Source organism: Acanthochromis polyacanthus, chromosome 20, assembly GCF_021347895.1.
Source record: "Acanthochromis polyacanthus isolate Apoly-LR-REF ecotype Palm Island chromosome 20, KAUST_Apoly_ChrSc, whole genome shotgun sequence".
Classification (NCBI taxonomy): Eukaryota; Metazoa; Chordata; class Actinopteri; family Pomacentridae; genus Acanthochromis; species Acanthochromis polyacanthus.
This window is the reverse complement of record NC_067132.1, coordinates 31,456,343-31,473,645: the sequence shown is the minus strand read 5'-3', so window position 1 is coordinate 31,473,645 and position 17,303 is coordinate 31,456,343. Positions and strand designations below refer to the sequence as shown.

At 36.8% G+C, this 17,303-nt stretch overlaps 1 protein-coding gene across 2 annotated transcripts; it reads right to left on the bottom strand.

Moving 5' to 3' along the window:
* Nucleotides 1-347: 347 nt before the first annotated feature.
* Nucleotides 348-17,222, bottom strand: xylb (xylulokinase homolog (H. influenzae)). 2 transcript variants are annotated; one of them, XM_051940530.1, is made up of 19 exons: nucleotides 17,070-17,221; nucleotides 16,238-16,320; nucleotides 15,930-15,999; nucleotides 15,771-15,851; nucleotides 13,833-13,919; nucleotides 13,578-13,706; nucleotides 13,413-13,478; nucleotides 13,197-13,269; nucleotides 13,004-13,122; nucleotides 12,795-12,876; nucleotides 12,039-12,079; nucleotides 11,839-11,954; nucleotides 5,064-5,179; nucleotides 4,918-4,991; nucleotides 4,351-4,447; nucleotides 4,133-4,191; nucleotides 3,906-3,993; nucleotides 3,717-3,811; nucleotides 348-1,953 (listed from the first exon to the last, which is right to left on the bottom strand). In XM_051940530.1, exons 1-19 carry the CDS (start codon nucleotides 17,121-17,123, stop codon nucleotides 1,885-1,887), a joined length of 1,599 nt encoding a protein of 532 aa, XP_051796490.1. In that variant the 5' UTR covers nucleotides 17,124-17,221; the 3' UTR covers nucleotides 348-1,884. The 2 variants fall into 2 exon arrangements, 1 of the variants encoding a protein (XP_051796490.1); XR_007938425.1 differs by having other exon boundaries at nucleotides 1,899-1,953; nucleotides 4,133-4,241; nucleotides 17,070-17,222.
* Between the last annotated feature and the right edge of the window lie 81 nt (nucleotides 17,223-17,303).

The window sequence follows — 17,303 nt, the reverse complement described above, 5'->3', positions numbered from 1 at the left end:
TATACACACACACACACACACACACACACACCACACACACACACACACACACACACACACACACACACACACACACACACACACACACACACACACACACACACACACACACACACACACACACACACACACCTTTATCACCCTCTGGATGGATGATAACGTCGCTGTAATGACAGCAGTGTAGGAGGCAGCAGCTCGTTCCCTCCACATCCAAACCCACTAAAACCAGGTGAATGTTTGCTTCCTCCACGCTGCTGTGAACAAACCCGTTCTTAATTAACCCGGAACGGTTTCTGCTTTTAAAATACAACAAATTCCACCATTTAAGTGACAGAACCTGCAAAAACTGAAAGAAAACAACAGATTTTTATTAAAGAATCTCTACAGAAACACATGATCATCCTCCTCATGTCTGTCTCATGTTGAAGATCCCCTCTGTGCTGCTTCGCTTCACTTCTTCATTAAATCCAGATTAAAAGTGTTTAAAGATGGTTTTCAAATAAAAACATCCTCAAAATAACTCAGAATGTTTCACCTTTAATACGTCACATTACTAGAACGTTCTGTAAAACCCAGCTGAGGCCTCAGTAACATCTGGAGAACATTTTCTGAACGTTCCTCCTCTGCTGTTCTCAAAGAACACTGAATGTTCCACAGAAGAACGTTCTGTAACGGGTTCCCTCAGTGTTACTTTGGACACATTTCCAAAACGTTCTCAATCAGTTTTGTTCTTTCTTTTCCAAACCTTTTGGATTCTTTGTCATTTTGGATCAATCTGGAGGAATTCTGACAACATCTGGAGTTTTAGTAGCTTCAAAGGTTTTAGTTTCATCATTTCTGATCCGTTTGGTTTTATTCTGGAGAATTTCTTTTTCATTTTCCACAGATTTTGAGTAGAAAGATTTCAAATCAAATTTTGATGTTTTTTGTTTGTTTATTTTATTTTTTGGGTTGTTTGTGTACACGAGTCATTTCTTGGACGACTATGGTGTGGATCTGAACAGACTTCAGTAATTTCAGAACGATACTGAGCTCATTTCTCATTTATGAGTATTTCTGAGTAATTCTGAACACGTGTGAGTTCCTCTGGAGAACGATTCTGGCATCTGGAGTTTTTAGAATTTATTTGTAATTTCAGAAAATAACAGTTCTTCAAATATTTATCATTTTTGGTTTTTATAAAACTATTTTTCTGTCATTTTGGACGTTTTTTTGTGCTTACAGACACATTCTGAGTATTTTTTTAGAAACATGTTTGACTCATTTTGGACAAATGTTGGGTCATTTTTAAATGAATCGATTTTTTAAGCTGTTTCTGAGTCGTGCTGACTAGTTTAGTGTCATTTTGGACCGTTTTTATTTAATTTTAGAGTCACTTCATAAAGATTTGAAGTTAATTTTTGTCACTCTTTGTATTTTTGGCACTTTGTTTTTTACTATTTTGGACAAACTTTGAGTCATTCCATAGTTATTGAGGAAACCTGCACAAGTCTGGAGGCGCTTGGAGCAAATTTTTAATCAGTTTGGACGATTTCTGAGGAAACCAGGACGGGACTGAAGGCGTCTCGGACCGTGTTTGTGTCAGATTGGAGAAGTTTTTATTATAAAGTGTGAGTCCAGAAGTTTCCTCCTGATGATTCCTCCTGATCCAGAGTCTGTGAGGATTTAAAGTCCACAGTGAAACCTAAAAACTACAGAAAAGGTGGAAGAACATCCTGCTGTGGAACTGCTCGTTAATTAGAACTCTAGTCCACTTTAATCATCTTCCAGTCTAATTAAAGGTGTTATCCAACAGCGCTGCTTGATCTCCAGCTGTAGTTTAATTAAAGACCTTTTTAGGAATTTAGTTTTCGTTTGGATCCGCAGCTGATTGGTGGCTGAGGCTCAGGGGCGGGGCTTCTGCAGGACTCTCTCCTCCAATCGGGCGAAGCGCTGCAGCATCCTGTCGTACACCTGGAGGAGGAGAAACCATGAGACTGATCCAGGAACAGACGATGGAGCAGAAAAACGGTTTAAGAAAAGAAACGGAACCAAAAACAAACTCCATGGAGTCACATGACCGATCGACCAATCAGGATGGCTTTAAGGACAAACAGCTCCGAGTCCGTTCAGACAAATTCTGACTCATATTTTGGTCAATCTGCAGAAGTTTGAGTCCTTCAGGGCAAATTTTGAGTGAGTTTGGACGATTTTAGCGGAAACCTGGACAGGACTGAAGTTCTTCTGCTCATTTTGGACAAGTTTTAGTCTTTTTTAAATGTTTTTATGGTCATTTTACATTGTTTTTTAGGAAACCTAGAGGGCTTTAAGGTATTCTGGACGAGATTCTATCTTCTTGGACATATTGTGAAGCATTTTGAACAATTTCTGAGTCAGTTTGAAGAATTTTCAAGGTTTTTTGGGCCAGTTTAGAGTCAGATTAAACATTTTTACCACTTTTCCAGTGAGTTTCGATTGTTTTTTGTCATTTGAGACAAATGATGAGTCATTGTGGGTGATTTTGGAGCCAACTGGACCATTTCTGAGACAGTTTGGACATGATTAGTCATCTTGGACAACGATCGAATCCTTTAAGACAACATGGGAGTCATTCTAGAGTTTTTTGGACCGTTTTTGTTTGAACCGTCTGAACAGGTTTAAAGGGATTCTGGACCGGTAAGTTTCTGTCATGTTGGAGAAATTGGCTAATTTTTGGAAAACTGTGACATTTTGTGCAGCTTTTAAGGTATTTGGACTATTTTAACTTGTTCTGGACAAGGCTGCACCACTGGTTGTTTGATAATGTCTGCTAGAACATCAAATACTTACTTCTCTACGTCAGAACTCGTGTCGTGGATCTAAATAAGATGGACTGGTTTTTACTGTGTACTTTCCACACATGACTCCACAAAGGATGAAGTTCAGAGGAGAGCTGCTCGGTATTTAACTTCCTGCTGCTGAGAGCATTCACTCAGCAGAGCTCATTAATTATTAACGAGCTGCTTAATTATGGAGGAGGAACACCAGCGAACATGTGTTCAGTCAACATTCAGCTAGAATCACAACAACACAGGGCTGAGAGCAGAACACAACTGGGACAGAATAACCACAAAAAAAACACAAAATCACCACAAAATAACACAGTAAGAGGCTACATCAACACGTTTTTGTGGCGATTTGATGTTTTTTATGGAGATTTGGTGCTTTCTGTGCTGATTTTGTGTCATTTTTGTGGTGATTTTGTGTCTCCACGATGTGATTTCGCACTTTTTTGTGGTGATTTTGTGAGTCTTTTAGGTGATTTAGCATCTTTTGTGGTGATTTTGTGAGTCTTTTAGGTGATTTAGCATCTTTTGTGGTGATTTTGTGAGTCTTTTAGGTGATTTAGCATCTTTTGTGGTGATTTGATGTTTTTTGTGGAGATTTGGTGCATCTGGTGGAGAGTTTACACATTTTTTTGTTGATTTTAGATCTCTGATGTGACTTTGCACCATTTTTGTGGTGATTTAATACTTTTTTGCAGTGATTTTGTGTCTCGAAGGTGATGTCTGTTTTTTCCCTGTTTTTATGTGCAGATTTGTTGTTTACTGGGTGATGATGCGTCTTTTACATGCTTTGGATCATTTGTGATGATTTTGTATCATTTCTGTGCTGATTTTTTACTTTCATGTTGTGAATTGTCTGTTTTTGTGGCGACTGTGGTGTGTGTGTGTCTGTGTGCGTCTGTGTGTGTGTACCTGCTTGGCTGAGGTGTGTGGTGTCGTGGCCCGTTGTGGTTCCGGAGCGTTCTTCACCACATCCAAGAAGGAGACTCCAGAATCAGCTACCAGGCCTGGAGACAAATCGACCAATCAGAGAGTCAGATTCTACATCGTTAACCAATCAGATGGCTAGTTAGAGCAGCATTAGTATGAGCAGCACTGTACCGTGCAGAGCTCTGTAGGCTGATCCCAGACACGCCGAGTCGGACAGATCGATGGTAAAAACCGGAGCGTTGAAGACGTCAGACAGAACCTGAAGAAACAAATCAAAGTGTTTCTGGTTCCTCCACTGTTCTAGATCTGCTCTTTGGCTGTAGGAGCTGCAGTCCGTCAGACGGCAGCAGTAACAGTAGAACAGGAAGCACTCGCTGAGGAACGGATGGAGAACTGACCTGCAGGATCTCCTTATTGGACGAAGCTCCTCCTGTCGCCAGAACTCTGGTTCCTGGAACTGAAAACACAAAGTTCTGGTTCCATCTAGTACGTGGACGTGATAAGACGCTGAGAAATCACCGAGAAACCCACTGGAGCTGATCAGTAATCAATGACAGAACCCTGCTGGGCATTAACAATCAATACGTCCACATTTAGTAACCGGAGCAGTTCTTACCGATGGAGTATCCCAGCCTCTCAGCATGGAGCCTCCTGGACAGGAACTGACCCTCAACCAGAGCACGGACCTCCACCTGAGGACTGAAGGAGGACACCTGCAGCCCAGGGCCAAGGGGACAGGAAGGGTGGGGGGATGGGGGGGACAGAGGGGACAGGTGGGACAGCAGGGACAGATGGACGGGGGGGACGGGGGACAGGAAGGGTGGGGGGACAGATAGGACAGGGGGACAGGTGGGACAGATAGAATGGGGGGGACAGGTGGGACAGATAGAATGGGGGGGACAGGTGGGACAGGTGGGACAGGAAGGGCGGGGGGACAGATAGGACAGGTGGGACAGGGGGAGACAGGGTGGGACAGGTGGGACAGGGGGTATGGGGGGACAGGGGGGACAGATAGGACAGGTGGGACAGGTGGGACAGATAGAATGGGGGGGACAGGTGGGACAGGGGGTATGGGGGGACAGGGGGGACAGATAGGATGGGGAGGACAGGGGGACAGGTGGGACACTTGACAATCAGCAAAGACTCACACAGAACCATTTGAGCTGAATGTCCGTCCACCAACCTCGCTGTCGTCTGAGTCAAACCGATGGACGCCCACCGCTGGAGGAGTGATCTCCATGGTGTCAAAATAAAAGCCTGGAACCGCAGCACAGAACCGATCAGATGGAGGGAATAAAGAAGGACAGGAAGTAAGTAAAGAACCCTCACCGATGTTTCCGTTGTTTCCCAGCGGCGTGTCTTTCAACATGGCAGAGAAAACTTCCCATGATCCTCCAGCACACTCGTTCCTGATGCGTTCTCTGGTCAGAGATCCGTTCTTGAAGCTGTGGACGGAACAATCAGACATGATGCTGCCACCATCTGGTCACTATGTGAACTACAACACTGACGATAACCAGGATGTCCTGATATTAACACATGAACAGATCAATAACCTGAATATTAACACATGAACAGATCAATAATCTGAATATTAACACATGAACAGATCAATAATCTGAATATTAACACATGAACAGATCAATAACCTGAATATTAACACATGAACAGATCAATAATCTGAATATTAACACATAAACAGATCAATAATCTGAATATTAACACATGAACAGATCAATAATCTGAATATTAACACATGAACAGATCAATAATCTGAATATTAACACATAAACAGATCAATAATCTGAATATTAACACATAAACAGATCAATAATCTGAATATTAACACATAAACAGATCAATAACCTGAATATTAACACATAAACAGATCAATAACCTGAATATTAACACATGAACAGATCAATAATCTGAATATTAACACATGAACAGATCAATAACCTGAATATTAACACATGAACAGATCAATAACCTGAATATTAACACATGAACAGATCAATAATCTGAATATTAACACATAAACAGATCAATAATCTGAATATTAACACATAAACAGATCAATAATCTGAATATTAACACATAAACAGATCAATAATCTGAATATTAACACACTAAAGTATCAATAACCTGAATATTAACACACTAAAGTATCAATAACCTGAATATTAACACACTAAAGTATCAATAACCTGAATATTAACACATGAACAGATCAATAATCTGAATATTAACACATGAACAGATCAATAATCTGAATATTAACACATGAACAGATCAATAATCTGAATATTAACACATAAACAGATCAATAATCTGAATATTAACACATAAACAGATCAATAATCTGAATATTAACACATAAACAGATCAATAATCTGAATATTAACACATAAACAGATCAATAATCTGAATATTAACACATGAACAGATCAATAATCTGAATATTAACACATGAACAGATCAATAATCTGAATATTAACACATAAACAGATCAATAATCTGAATATTAACACATGAACAGATCAATAATCTGAATATTAACACATAAACAGATCAATAATCTGAATATTAACACATAAACAGATCAATAATCTGAATATTAACACATGAACAGATCAATAATCTGAATATTAACACACTAAAGTATCAATAACCTGAATATTAACACATGAACAGATCAATAATCTGAATATTAACACATGAACAGATCAATAATCTGAATATTAACACATGAACAGATCAATAATCTGAATATTAACACATGAACAGATCAATAATCTGAATATTAACACATAAACAGATCAATAATCTGAATATTAACACATGAACAGATCAATAATCTGAATATTAACACATAAACAGATCAATAATCTGAATATTAACACATGAACAGATCAATAATCTGAATATTAACACATGAACAGATCAATAATCTGAATATTAACACATGAACAGATCAATAATCTGAATATTAACACATGAACAGATCAATAATCTGAATATTAACACATAAACAGATCAATAATCTGAATATTAACACATGAACAGATCAATAATCTGAATATTAACACATAAACAGATCAATAATCTGAATATTAACACATAAACAGATCAATAATCTGAATATTAACACATGAACAGATCAATAATCTGAATATTAACACACTAAAGTATCAATAACCTGAATATTAACACATGAACAGATCAATAATCTGAATATTAACACATGAACAGATCAATAATCTGAATATTAACACATGAACAGATCAATAATCTGAATATTAACACATGAACAGATCAATAATCTGAATATTAACACATAAACAGATCAATAATCTGAATATTAACACATGAACAGATCAATAATCTGAATATTAACACATAAACAGATCAATAATCTGAATATTAACACATGAACAGATCAATAATCTGAATATTAACACATGAACAGATCAATAATCTGAATATTAACACATGAACAGATCAATAATCTGAATATTAACACATGAACAGATCAATAATCTGAATATTAACACATGAACAGATCAATAATCTGAATATTAACACATAAACAGATCAATAATCTGAATATTAACACATAAACAGATCAATAATCTGAATATTAACACACTAAAGTATCAATAACCTGAATATTAACACATAAACAGATCAATAATCTGAATATTAACACACTAAAGTATCAATAACCTGAATATTAACACATGAACAGATCAATAATCTGAATATTAACACATGAACAGATCAATAATCTGAATATTAACACATGAACAGATCAATAATCTGAATATTAACACATGAACAGATCAATAATCTGAATATTAACACATGAACAGATCAATAATCTGAATATTAACACATAAACAGATCAATAATCTGAATATTAACACATGAACAGATCAATAATCTGAATATTAACACATAAACAGATCAATAATCTGAATATTAACACATAAACAGATCAATAATCTGAATATTAACACATGAACAGATCAATAATCTGAATATTAACACACTAAAGTATCAATAACCTGAATATTAACACATGAACAGATCAATAATCTGAATATTAACACATGAACAGATCAATAATCTGAATATTAACACATGAACAGATCAATAATCTGAATATTAACACATGAACAGATCAATAATCTGAATATTAACACATGAACAGATCAATAATCTGAATATTAACACATAAACAGATCAATAATCTGAATATTAACACATAAACAGATCAATAATCTGAATATTAACACATGAACAGATCAATAATCTGAATATTAACACATGAACAGATCAATAATCTGAATATTAACACATGAACAGATCAATAATCTGAATATTAACACATAAACAGATCAATAATCTGAATATTAACACATAAACAGATCAATAATCTGAATATTAACACATGAACAGATCAATAATCTGAATATTAACACACTAAAGTATCAATAACCTGAATATTAACACATGAACAGATCAATAATCTGAATATTAACACATAAACAGATCAATAACCTGAATATTAACACATGAACAGATCAATAATCTGAATATTAACACATAAACAGATCAATAATCTGAATATTAACACACTAAAGTATCAATAACCTGAATATTAACACATAAACAGATCAATAATCTGAATATTAACACACTAAAGTATCAATAACCTGAATATTAACACATGAACAGATCAATAATCTGAATATTAACACATGAACAGATCAATAATCTGAATATTAACACATGAACAGATCAATAATCTGAATATTAACACATGAACAGATCAATAATCTGAATATTAACACATAAACAGATCAATAATCTGAATATTAACACATGAACAGATCAATAATCTGAATATTAACACATAAACAGATCAATAATCTGAATATTAACACATAAACAGATCAATAATCTGAATATTAACACATGAACAGATCAATAATCTGAATATTAACACATGAACAGATCAATAATCTGAATATTAACACATGAACAGATCAATAATCTGAATATTAACACATGAACAGATCAATAATCTGAATATTAACACATAAACAGATCAATAATCTGAATATTAACACATGAACAGATCAATAATCTGAATATTAACACATAAACAGATCAATAATCTGAATATTAACACATGAACAGATCAATAATCTGAATATTAACACATGAACAGATCAATAATCTGAATATTAACACATGAACAGATCAATAATCTGAATATTAACACATGAACAGATCAATAATCTGAATATTAACACATGAACAGATCAATAATCTGAATATTAACACATGAACAGATCAATAATCTGAATATTAACACATAAACAGATCAATAATCTGAATATTAACACATAAACAGATCAATAATCTGAATATTAACACACTAAAGTATCAATAACCTGAATATTAACACATAAACAGATCAATAATCTGAATATTAACACACTAAAGTATCAATAACCTGAATATTAACACATGAACAGATCAATAATCTGAATATTAACACATGAACAGATCAATAATCTGAATATTAACACATGAACAGATCAATAATCTGAATATTAACACATGAACAGATCAATAATCTGAATATTAACACATGAACAGATCAATAATCTGAATATTAACACATAAACAGATCAATAATCTGAATATTAACACATGAACAGATCAATAATCTGAATATTAACACATAAACAGATCAATAATCTGAATATTAACACATGAACAGATCAATAATCTGAATATTAACACACTAAAGTATCAATAACCTGAATATTAACACATGAACAGATCAATAATCTGAATATTAACACATGAACAGATCAATAATCTGAATATTAACACATGAACAGATCAATAATCTGAATATTAACACATGAACAGATCAATAATCTGAATATTAACACATGAACAGATCAATAATCTGAATATTAACACATGAACAGATCAATAATCTGAATATTAACACATAAACAGATCAATAATCTGAATATTAACACATAAACAGATCAATAATCTGAATATTAACACATGAACAGATCAATAATCTGAATATTAACACATAAACAGATCAATAATCTGAATATTAACACATAAACAGATCAATAATCTGAATATTAACACATGAACAGATCAATAATCTGAATATTAACACATGAACAGATCAATAATCTGAATATTAACACATGAACAGATCAATAATCTGAATATTAACACATAAACAGATCAATAATCTGAATATTAACACATAAACAGATCAATAATCTGAATATTAACACATGAACAGATCAATAATCTGAATATTAACACATGAACAGATCAATAATCTGAATATTAACACATGAACAGATCAATAATCTGAATATTAACACATAAACAGATCAATAATCTGAATATTAACACATAAACAGATCAATAATCTGAATATTAACACATAAACAGATCAATAATCTGAATATTAACACATGAACAGATCAATAATCTGAATATTAACACATGAACAGATCAATAATCTGAATATTAACACATGAACAGATCAATAATCTGAATATTAACACATAAACAGATCAATAATCTGAATATTAACACATAAACAGATCAATAATCTGAATATTAACACATGAACAGATCAATAATCTGAATATTAACACATGAACAGATCAATAATCTGAATATTAACACATGAACAGATCAATAATCTGAATATTAACACATAAACAGATCAATAATCTGAATATTAACACATAAACAGATCAATAATCTGAATATTAACACATAAACAGATCAATAATCTGAATATTAACACATAAACAGATCAATAATCTGAATATTAACACATGAACAGATCAATAACCTGAATATTAACACATGAACAGATCAATAACCTGAATATTAACACATGAACAGATCAATAACCTGAATATTAACACATGAACAGATCAATAACCTGAATATTAACACATGAACAGATCAATAACCTGAATATTAACACATGAACAGATCAATAACCTGAATATTAACACATGAACAGATCAATAACCTGAATATTAACACATGAACAGATCAATAACCTGAATATTAACACATGAACAGATCAATAACCTGAATATTAACACATAAACAGATCAATAACCTGAATATTAACACATGAACAGATCAATAATCTGAATATTAACACATAAACAGATCAATAACCTGAATATTAACACATGAACAGATCAATAACCTGAATATTAACACATAAACAGATCAATAACCTGAATATTAACACATGAACAGATCAATAATCTGAATATTAACACATAAACAGATCAATAATCTGAATATTAACACATGAACAGATCAATAATCTGAATATTAACACATGAACAGATCAATAATCTGAATATTAACACATGAACAGATCAATAATCTGAATATTAACACATGAACAGATCAATAATCTGAATATTAACACATGAACAGATCAATAATCTGAATATTAACACATGAACAGATCAATAATCTGAATATTAACACATGAACAGATCAATAATCTGAATATTAACACATAAACAGATCAATAATCTGAATATTAACACATAAACAGATCAATAACATGAATATTAACACATGAACAGATCAATAATCTGAATATTAACACATGAACAGATCAATAATCTGAATATTAACACATGAACAGATCAATAATCTGAATATTAACACATGAACAGATCAATAATCTGAATATTAACACATGAACAGATCAATAATCTGAATATTAACACATGAACAGATCAATAATCTGAATATTAACACATAAACAGATCAATAATCTGAATATTAACACATGAACAGATCAATAATCTGAATATTAACACACTAAAAAGTCAATAACCTTCAATTTTAAATAAGTTAAAGAATAAACTGTGTTTTTATGATGGTTGTTTGTTTTTCTACAAGAAAGCATTAATTTACACGGTGACTATGTGTTGTTATGTACTGTTGTGTATTGTTGTGTATAGTTGTGTGTCGTTTTGTGTCGTTTTTTTGTCGGTACCACAGCAGAGCCATGAAGGCCTCCTGGTCCACCGGGCTGCAGAACACGTGACCCTCCAGAGCTGGACGAGGTTTCTGGATCCACAGAAACACCGTGTCACTGGTCCCCAGACTCACCTGGACACAAACACACACAGTAACACACAGAAATAACAACACAAACACACACAGTAACATCAATGGTAACACAAACAGACTCACTGCGATGTCTCCTGGTTGAAGCCTCATTCCTGCCAGAGACGCTGAAAAACAGAGAAACTCAAGTTAACATTAACGCACAAAGTATTCAATAATATGGATATTAATGCACAAAGTAGTAAAAAAAGACATTAATAAAATTGTCAAAAATGTGGATAACAACGGACAAAATAGTAGAAAACTTAGATATTAATGCACAAAATAGTGAAACATTTGAATATTAATGCACAAAATTGTTAAAAATATATTAATGAACACAATTGTCAGAAGCTTAGATATTAATGCACAAAATACTCAAAAACGTAGACATTAAAACACAAAAGTGTCAAGAACTTGAATATTTACACACCATATAGAGAAAGATTTGGGTATTTACATAGTAAAGTGTCAAAAACTTCTATATTTATGCACAAAACTGTCAAAAACTTGGATATTAAATCTCCAGACGTGGTTCAGAGAATCAGCAGCACCATCTAGTGGTGGAACGTTGGACTCTCAGGACCCAGTTGGACCTTCAGACCTTCAGCTGCTTCCTGACAGGACTTCTAGACGTGAACACAGAAATCCTCTGCTGTCCTTCAGACTCCTCCTCTAAATCTGAGGGTTTCTAAAGGGTTTCCTCCACGATTCAGGATTCATTTAAATTCTTTTCATCATTTTAAGGTCTGAAACACGTGCTCCCTCTAAAATAAATCAATCTACAGAACAACGCCGACAATCAGCCAGAAGCTGTAAACACAGACACGAGACTCCACCTACCTGGATTATCTCCAGTAAAAGACACCACACTGCAGCTCTCAGAGAAACCATAGCGATGGACGTAGTAGGACGACACGGGGCCCTGGAACACAGTAGGGACCAGTAAGGACCAGTACGGACCAGTAAGGACCAGTAAAGACCAGGAAGGATCAGTGGGGGCCAGGAAGGACCAGTAGGGACCAGTAGGGACCAGTACAGATCAGTCTTACCAGCACAGATGTGGAGGGCAGTGGAGCTCCCAGGAGCTGGTCCAGATGTGGAGCGGTGGCTTCCAGGCAAATCTGAGACCAGTTTCTGGTCCTGATGTCCAACAGATTCATCCCAGAACCTGGAGAACCAATCAATCAATCAATCAATAAGCTGATCAGTCACAGCGTGTGATAAAGACTTTACAAACTTTACCGTCACTGTAGTCGATGGCGGCGTAACCACCGAGGAAGAGAGACGCTGCAAAGCTGCTGACCAATGAGATCCTCTGAAAACACACAGGAAGTGAGGTCACAGGCATGATGGTGGACAGGTGGACAGGTGTGAGGGTGAACAGGTGGACAGGTGTGAGGGTGAACAGGTGGACAGGTGTGAGGGTGAACAGGTGGACAGGTGTAGAGCAGCTCTGACCTCGGTGTCCATGAACTCGTCTGGTCTGGTCTGACGTAGTTTGGCGATCTGGTTTCCTGTAAAACGCTGCAGATAAACGTACCGACAACGTTCTTTAAAGGTTCTACTGAGAATGTCTTTAAATGTCCTGAAATAGAAAGAGGGGTTAATAGAAGACAGATAGACCTCGTATCCTCTGGACCCAGTGATCTCTGCCAGTCTCTCGGCGCCCCCTGCTGCTGCCTCCAGGTCTAAACACTGTTTACTGCTGCTGGAGTCCATCCAGACCGGACTGTCTGAGACAGAGAAGCTGTCCTGGAGGAGACAGAGACACCTGAGAATAGCGCACGCACGCACGCACACACACACGCGCACACGCACGCGCACACGCACGCACGCACGCACACGCGTGCGCACGCACACGGGCGCACACACACACACCTGCAGCAGCTGCTCCAGGTTCTGATCCGGTTCCAGATGTTTCAGAGTCTCAGAAGCTCCAGTTCTCCAGAACACGCTGCCATGTTGCTGAGGAGGAAGCAGAGAAACTTTCAGATGTCTGGTGATCAATAATCTGTGGACAATTTGTTCAATAACAACCATTTTTACTATCGGTGAGGGAGACTGCATGACCATCGTCTGCAGAGAAGACGAGGATGAGATTTAAAGGTGGTGGGCACGAATGGGCGACACTGAGGTCACATTCCCCACAACCTCTGAGGGCTCTACCCCAGAATTAAACCAACACAGAGACCCCTGGCTTATAACAGAGAGATCCCTGGCTTAAAACACAGAGACCCCTGGCTTAAAACACAGAGACCCCTTCATATTTCCAGTCTAGCAGAACTCTCCAAAAACATACAAACACACAGGTTTTAACAGAGTGAGGAAGAAAAGGACACTCCTGACATGAAGAAACAAAGACAGCCCAAACAACATGAAGGATCAGCTGTTCCTGGCACTTTTCTGTATCTACAACAGAGGGATTGTCCTTTGATAACAAATAAAATCAATCGATTTAAAAAACGGTGAAAAATGTTTCAGAGCTGCAGATGAAGAGAAAGCTGAATACGTTCCCAGCGACAGAGGATCTTCACCTGTGTTCTCCTGAAAGGTGGCTCAGAGTGATAATTAGAACAGCTGACTGACGATCGGAACAGCCGACTGACGATCGGAACAGCCGACTGACGATCGGAACAGCCGACTGACGATCGGAACAGCTGATTGATCGTTTTTTGCAGCTCTTTAGTAGAGGGTTTTTGAAGCTGCATCCTTATTTCAGGAGAACAATGTTTAGAAAGTCTTAATCTGGATTTAGTCCAAATGTGAATAAACTGATGAAGGTTTAACATAAGACCAAAAGTATTTAATTATTGACCGTAGATTAATCAATAAACTGTTCGGTCTCCAGACACCAGAGATGAGAAACGTTTAGTTTTATTCAGGTTTCTGTCACTGAGCCAAAAAATGTTCACACTGAAGAGGAGTTTAGACAGTTTTAACAAAAAAGTATTTCATTAGCTGCCAAAATATGTGACTGATGCATTAGCAGTGATTGATAGGAGTATTTCCGATTGATGCATTATATGCAGCTGATTTTTCTGTGATTGATATGATTATTTGTGATTTACACTTATGATCTATTATTGATCATTATTATATGTGATGGATGCAGGACTGTGATTGATGTTCATTATCAACGATTGATGTTCATTGACTGTGATTGATATGTATTAGCTGTGATTGCTACCTATTTCTTCTCATTTATATAGTTATTTGTGTGTGGATGATACAATTATGAGTGATTTATAGCTTCTGTTAGTGATTGATAATTAGGATCTATTATTGATTCTAAGTTTTGTTTTTATTCAGTTTTCTGTCACTGAAGAGGAAAGAAACCAGAAAATGTTCCCACTTTGATTAACCCTTTGATGGGTCAAGAGATAGCCCATTTTGGACCCAATGTTGTGCATCAAAGGGTTAAAAATGTAATTTATTAGATTTAAACAGATGAGTCACAGCAAACACACCTTTAAATGAGCCTCTTCAGCTGGTATTTAATAAACACACCTTTAAATGAGCATCTTCAGGTGGTATTTATTAAAAACACCTTTAAATGAGCCTCTTCAGCTGGTATTTAATAAACACACCTTTAAATGAGCATCTTCAGGTGGTATTTATTAAAGCGTTACAGATGCACAGTCAGCATCTTTAAGGGTGGGGGCTGATTAATTATTAATTACTGATGACGGTGAACTCAGCATGTGTTCTGCTGACCTGTCACATTAAAACCGCCCTCAGACTTTCACACACTTTCCTCCTGCTCTGTTTTATTTCACTATTTTATGTAAAAACCGGGTGAGAGAAGCTCCGCCTCACCTGGCCGCTGCCCGACAACGCTCTGACGTCAGCAAAGTTAAACCCCGCCCTCTTCATCTTGTCCAATAGCAGGTCGAGGGCCTGAGGGAGAGACGACAGCCAATCAGAGGCGCGGAGCCGGGTCATGTGATGTCAGCTGAGGAAACACCTGAAACTCACCTGGACCCACATCAGCACAGGTGAGGTGACCGTCAGCCTGTCAGCGTGGATGTGGACCCCGCCCTGAGTCCTGGACAAGACAAACAAACAAACAACATGACGCCGTCACCATGGTAACAGATGCAGCACAGCGACACAGCGGCTGATACGTTACATCTGATCAGGTTTTAGGTTTTGTTGAGTCTGGCTGACATTTGAACGTGTTTGTTTCTGTATTTGCACATCTGTAACTGAATATCAGAGACGTGCTTTAATTCAGACACATGAAGCCAAACCCTCAGTAGGAGCAGTAAAGACGCTGCTGGTACCTGAAGTGTGGCAGCTCTGAGTCGAACTGAACGCTGCTCTGATGAACCACGCTGAGGTTTCCATCGATGACCACCGCCTTCAGCTGCAGGAAACCAAGAGTTAGAAACCCACAGAAAGGTCCAGAACATCCACTCAGAGCCGCATTCAGGAGCACAAACAGAACAGGAAGAGCTCAGGGGGACACATCCATCAACATTTTCCGCGTTTCATTAGATTTCTACATGAAACTGTGATGTAGAATGCTGTTTATGTATTTCTGATCGATTAAAATGCCTTTAAATTACTTTTAACTTTGATCTTTAAATGATCATTAAAGTTCTACTGCATAAAAACAAATAAAAACATAAAATTTAATCATGTAAAATTGTTCTATTTTAATGAGATGGTGATTTGTTTCATGATTTCTTCGGGTTTTTTCATCTTTCTTTGGTTCTGCAGCAGTTTTCACAGTTTTTTCTCCCCTTGTTTTATCAGCGGATTGATCGATCAGTAATCTGCTGTTGTCCTGGTAACTGATCATTACGTTAGACTTTAGATTTCACACAACACAGACTGGACTTCTGCAGGATCAATGCTCTGATCAGAGATTATGATCGATCCAGCGGCTGCACGCGGGTCAAAGTCTGTCTGATCACTTCTTCTGCAGCTGAAACCGTCACGTGACTCACACCGAATGACTTTAACAAACAAACAAACATTTCACACTCAAACTCTGCAGCAAAAACAAAACAAACTCTCCGCTTTCCGTGTCTGCGCAGTAGGCTCCATTCTTCACTGTACTGCGCATCACCGAAGCAGCGCGTGACGTTCAGGTGAGTTTTCCGGTTTTACCTGCTGCGTGCTGAAATCCAGGCCCAGGTACAGAGAGTCCCGACCGGCCGCCATGAGCCCCGAACACACCGACACACCGGCAGGCGGACCGGAGAGGGTTAACGGTGAGGAGACCGCTGCTGCGCATGCGCCCTGCCTCGTGTCCACACAGACCGCTCAAAGGTTAACCAGCGGCACCTGTGACCCGAGTTTCCATGGCAACACCTGACCGAATACCCAGTAAACACGTGTTGG

Excerpts from the sequence above, each read along its gene's own strand:
- xylb (XM_051940530.1), bottom strand. The coding sequence starts at position 17,123 with ATGGCGGCCGGTCGGGACTCTCTGTACCTGGGCCTGGATTTCAGCACG. Across the intron at positions 13,479-13,577 it reads CTGGGTCCAGAGGATACGAG|CGTTTTACAGGAAACCAGAT; the intron begins GTCTATCTGTCT and ends GTTTATCTGCAG. Across the intron at positions 12,877-13,003 it reads TGCCCTCCACATCTGTGCTG|GGCCCCGTGTCGTCCTACTA; the intron begins GTAAGACTGATC and ends ACTGTGTTCCAG.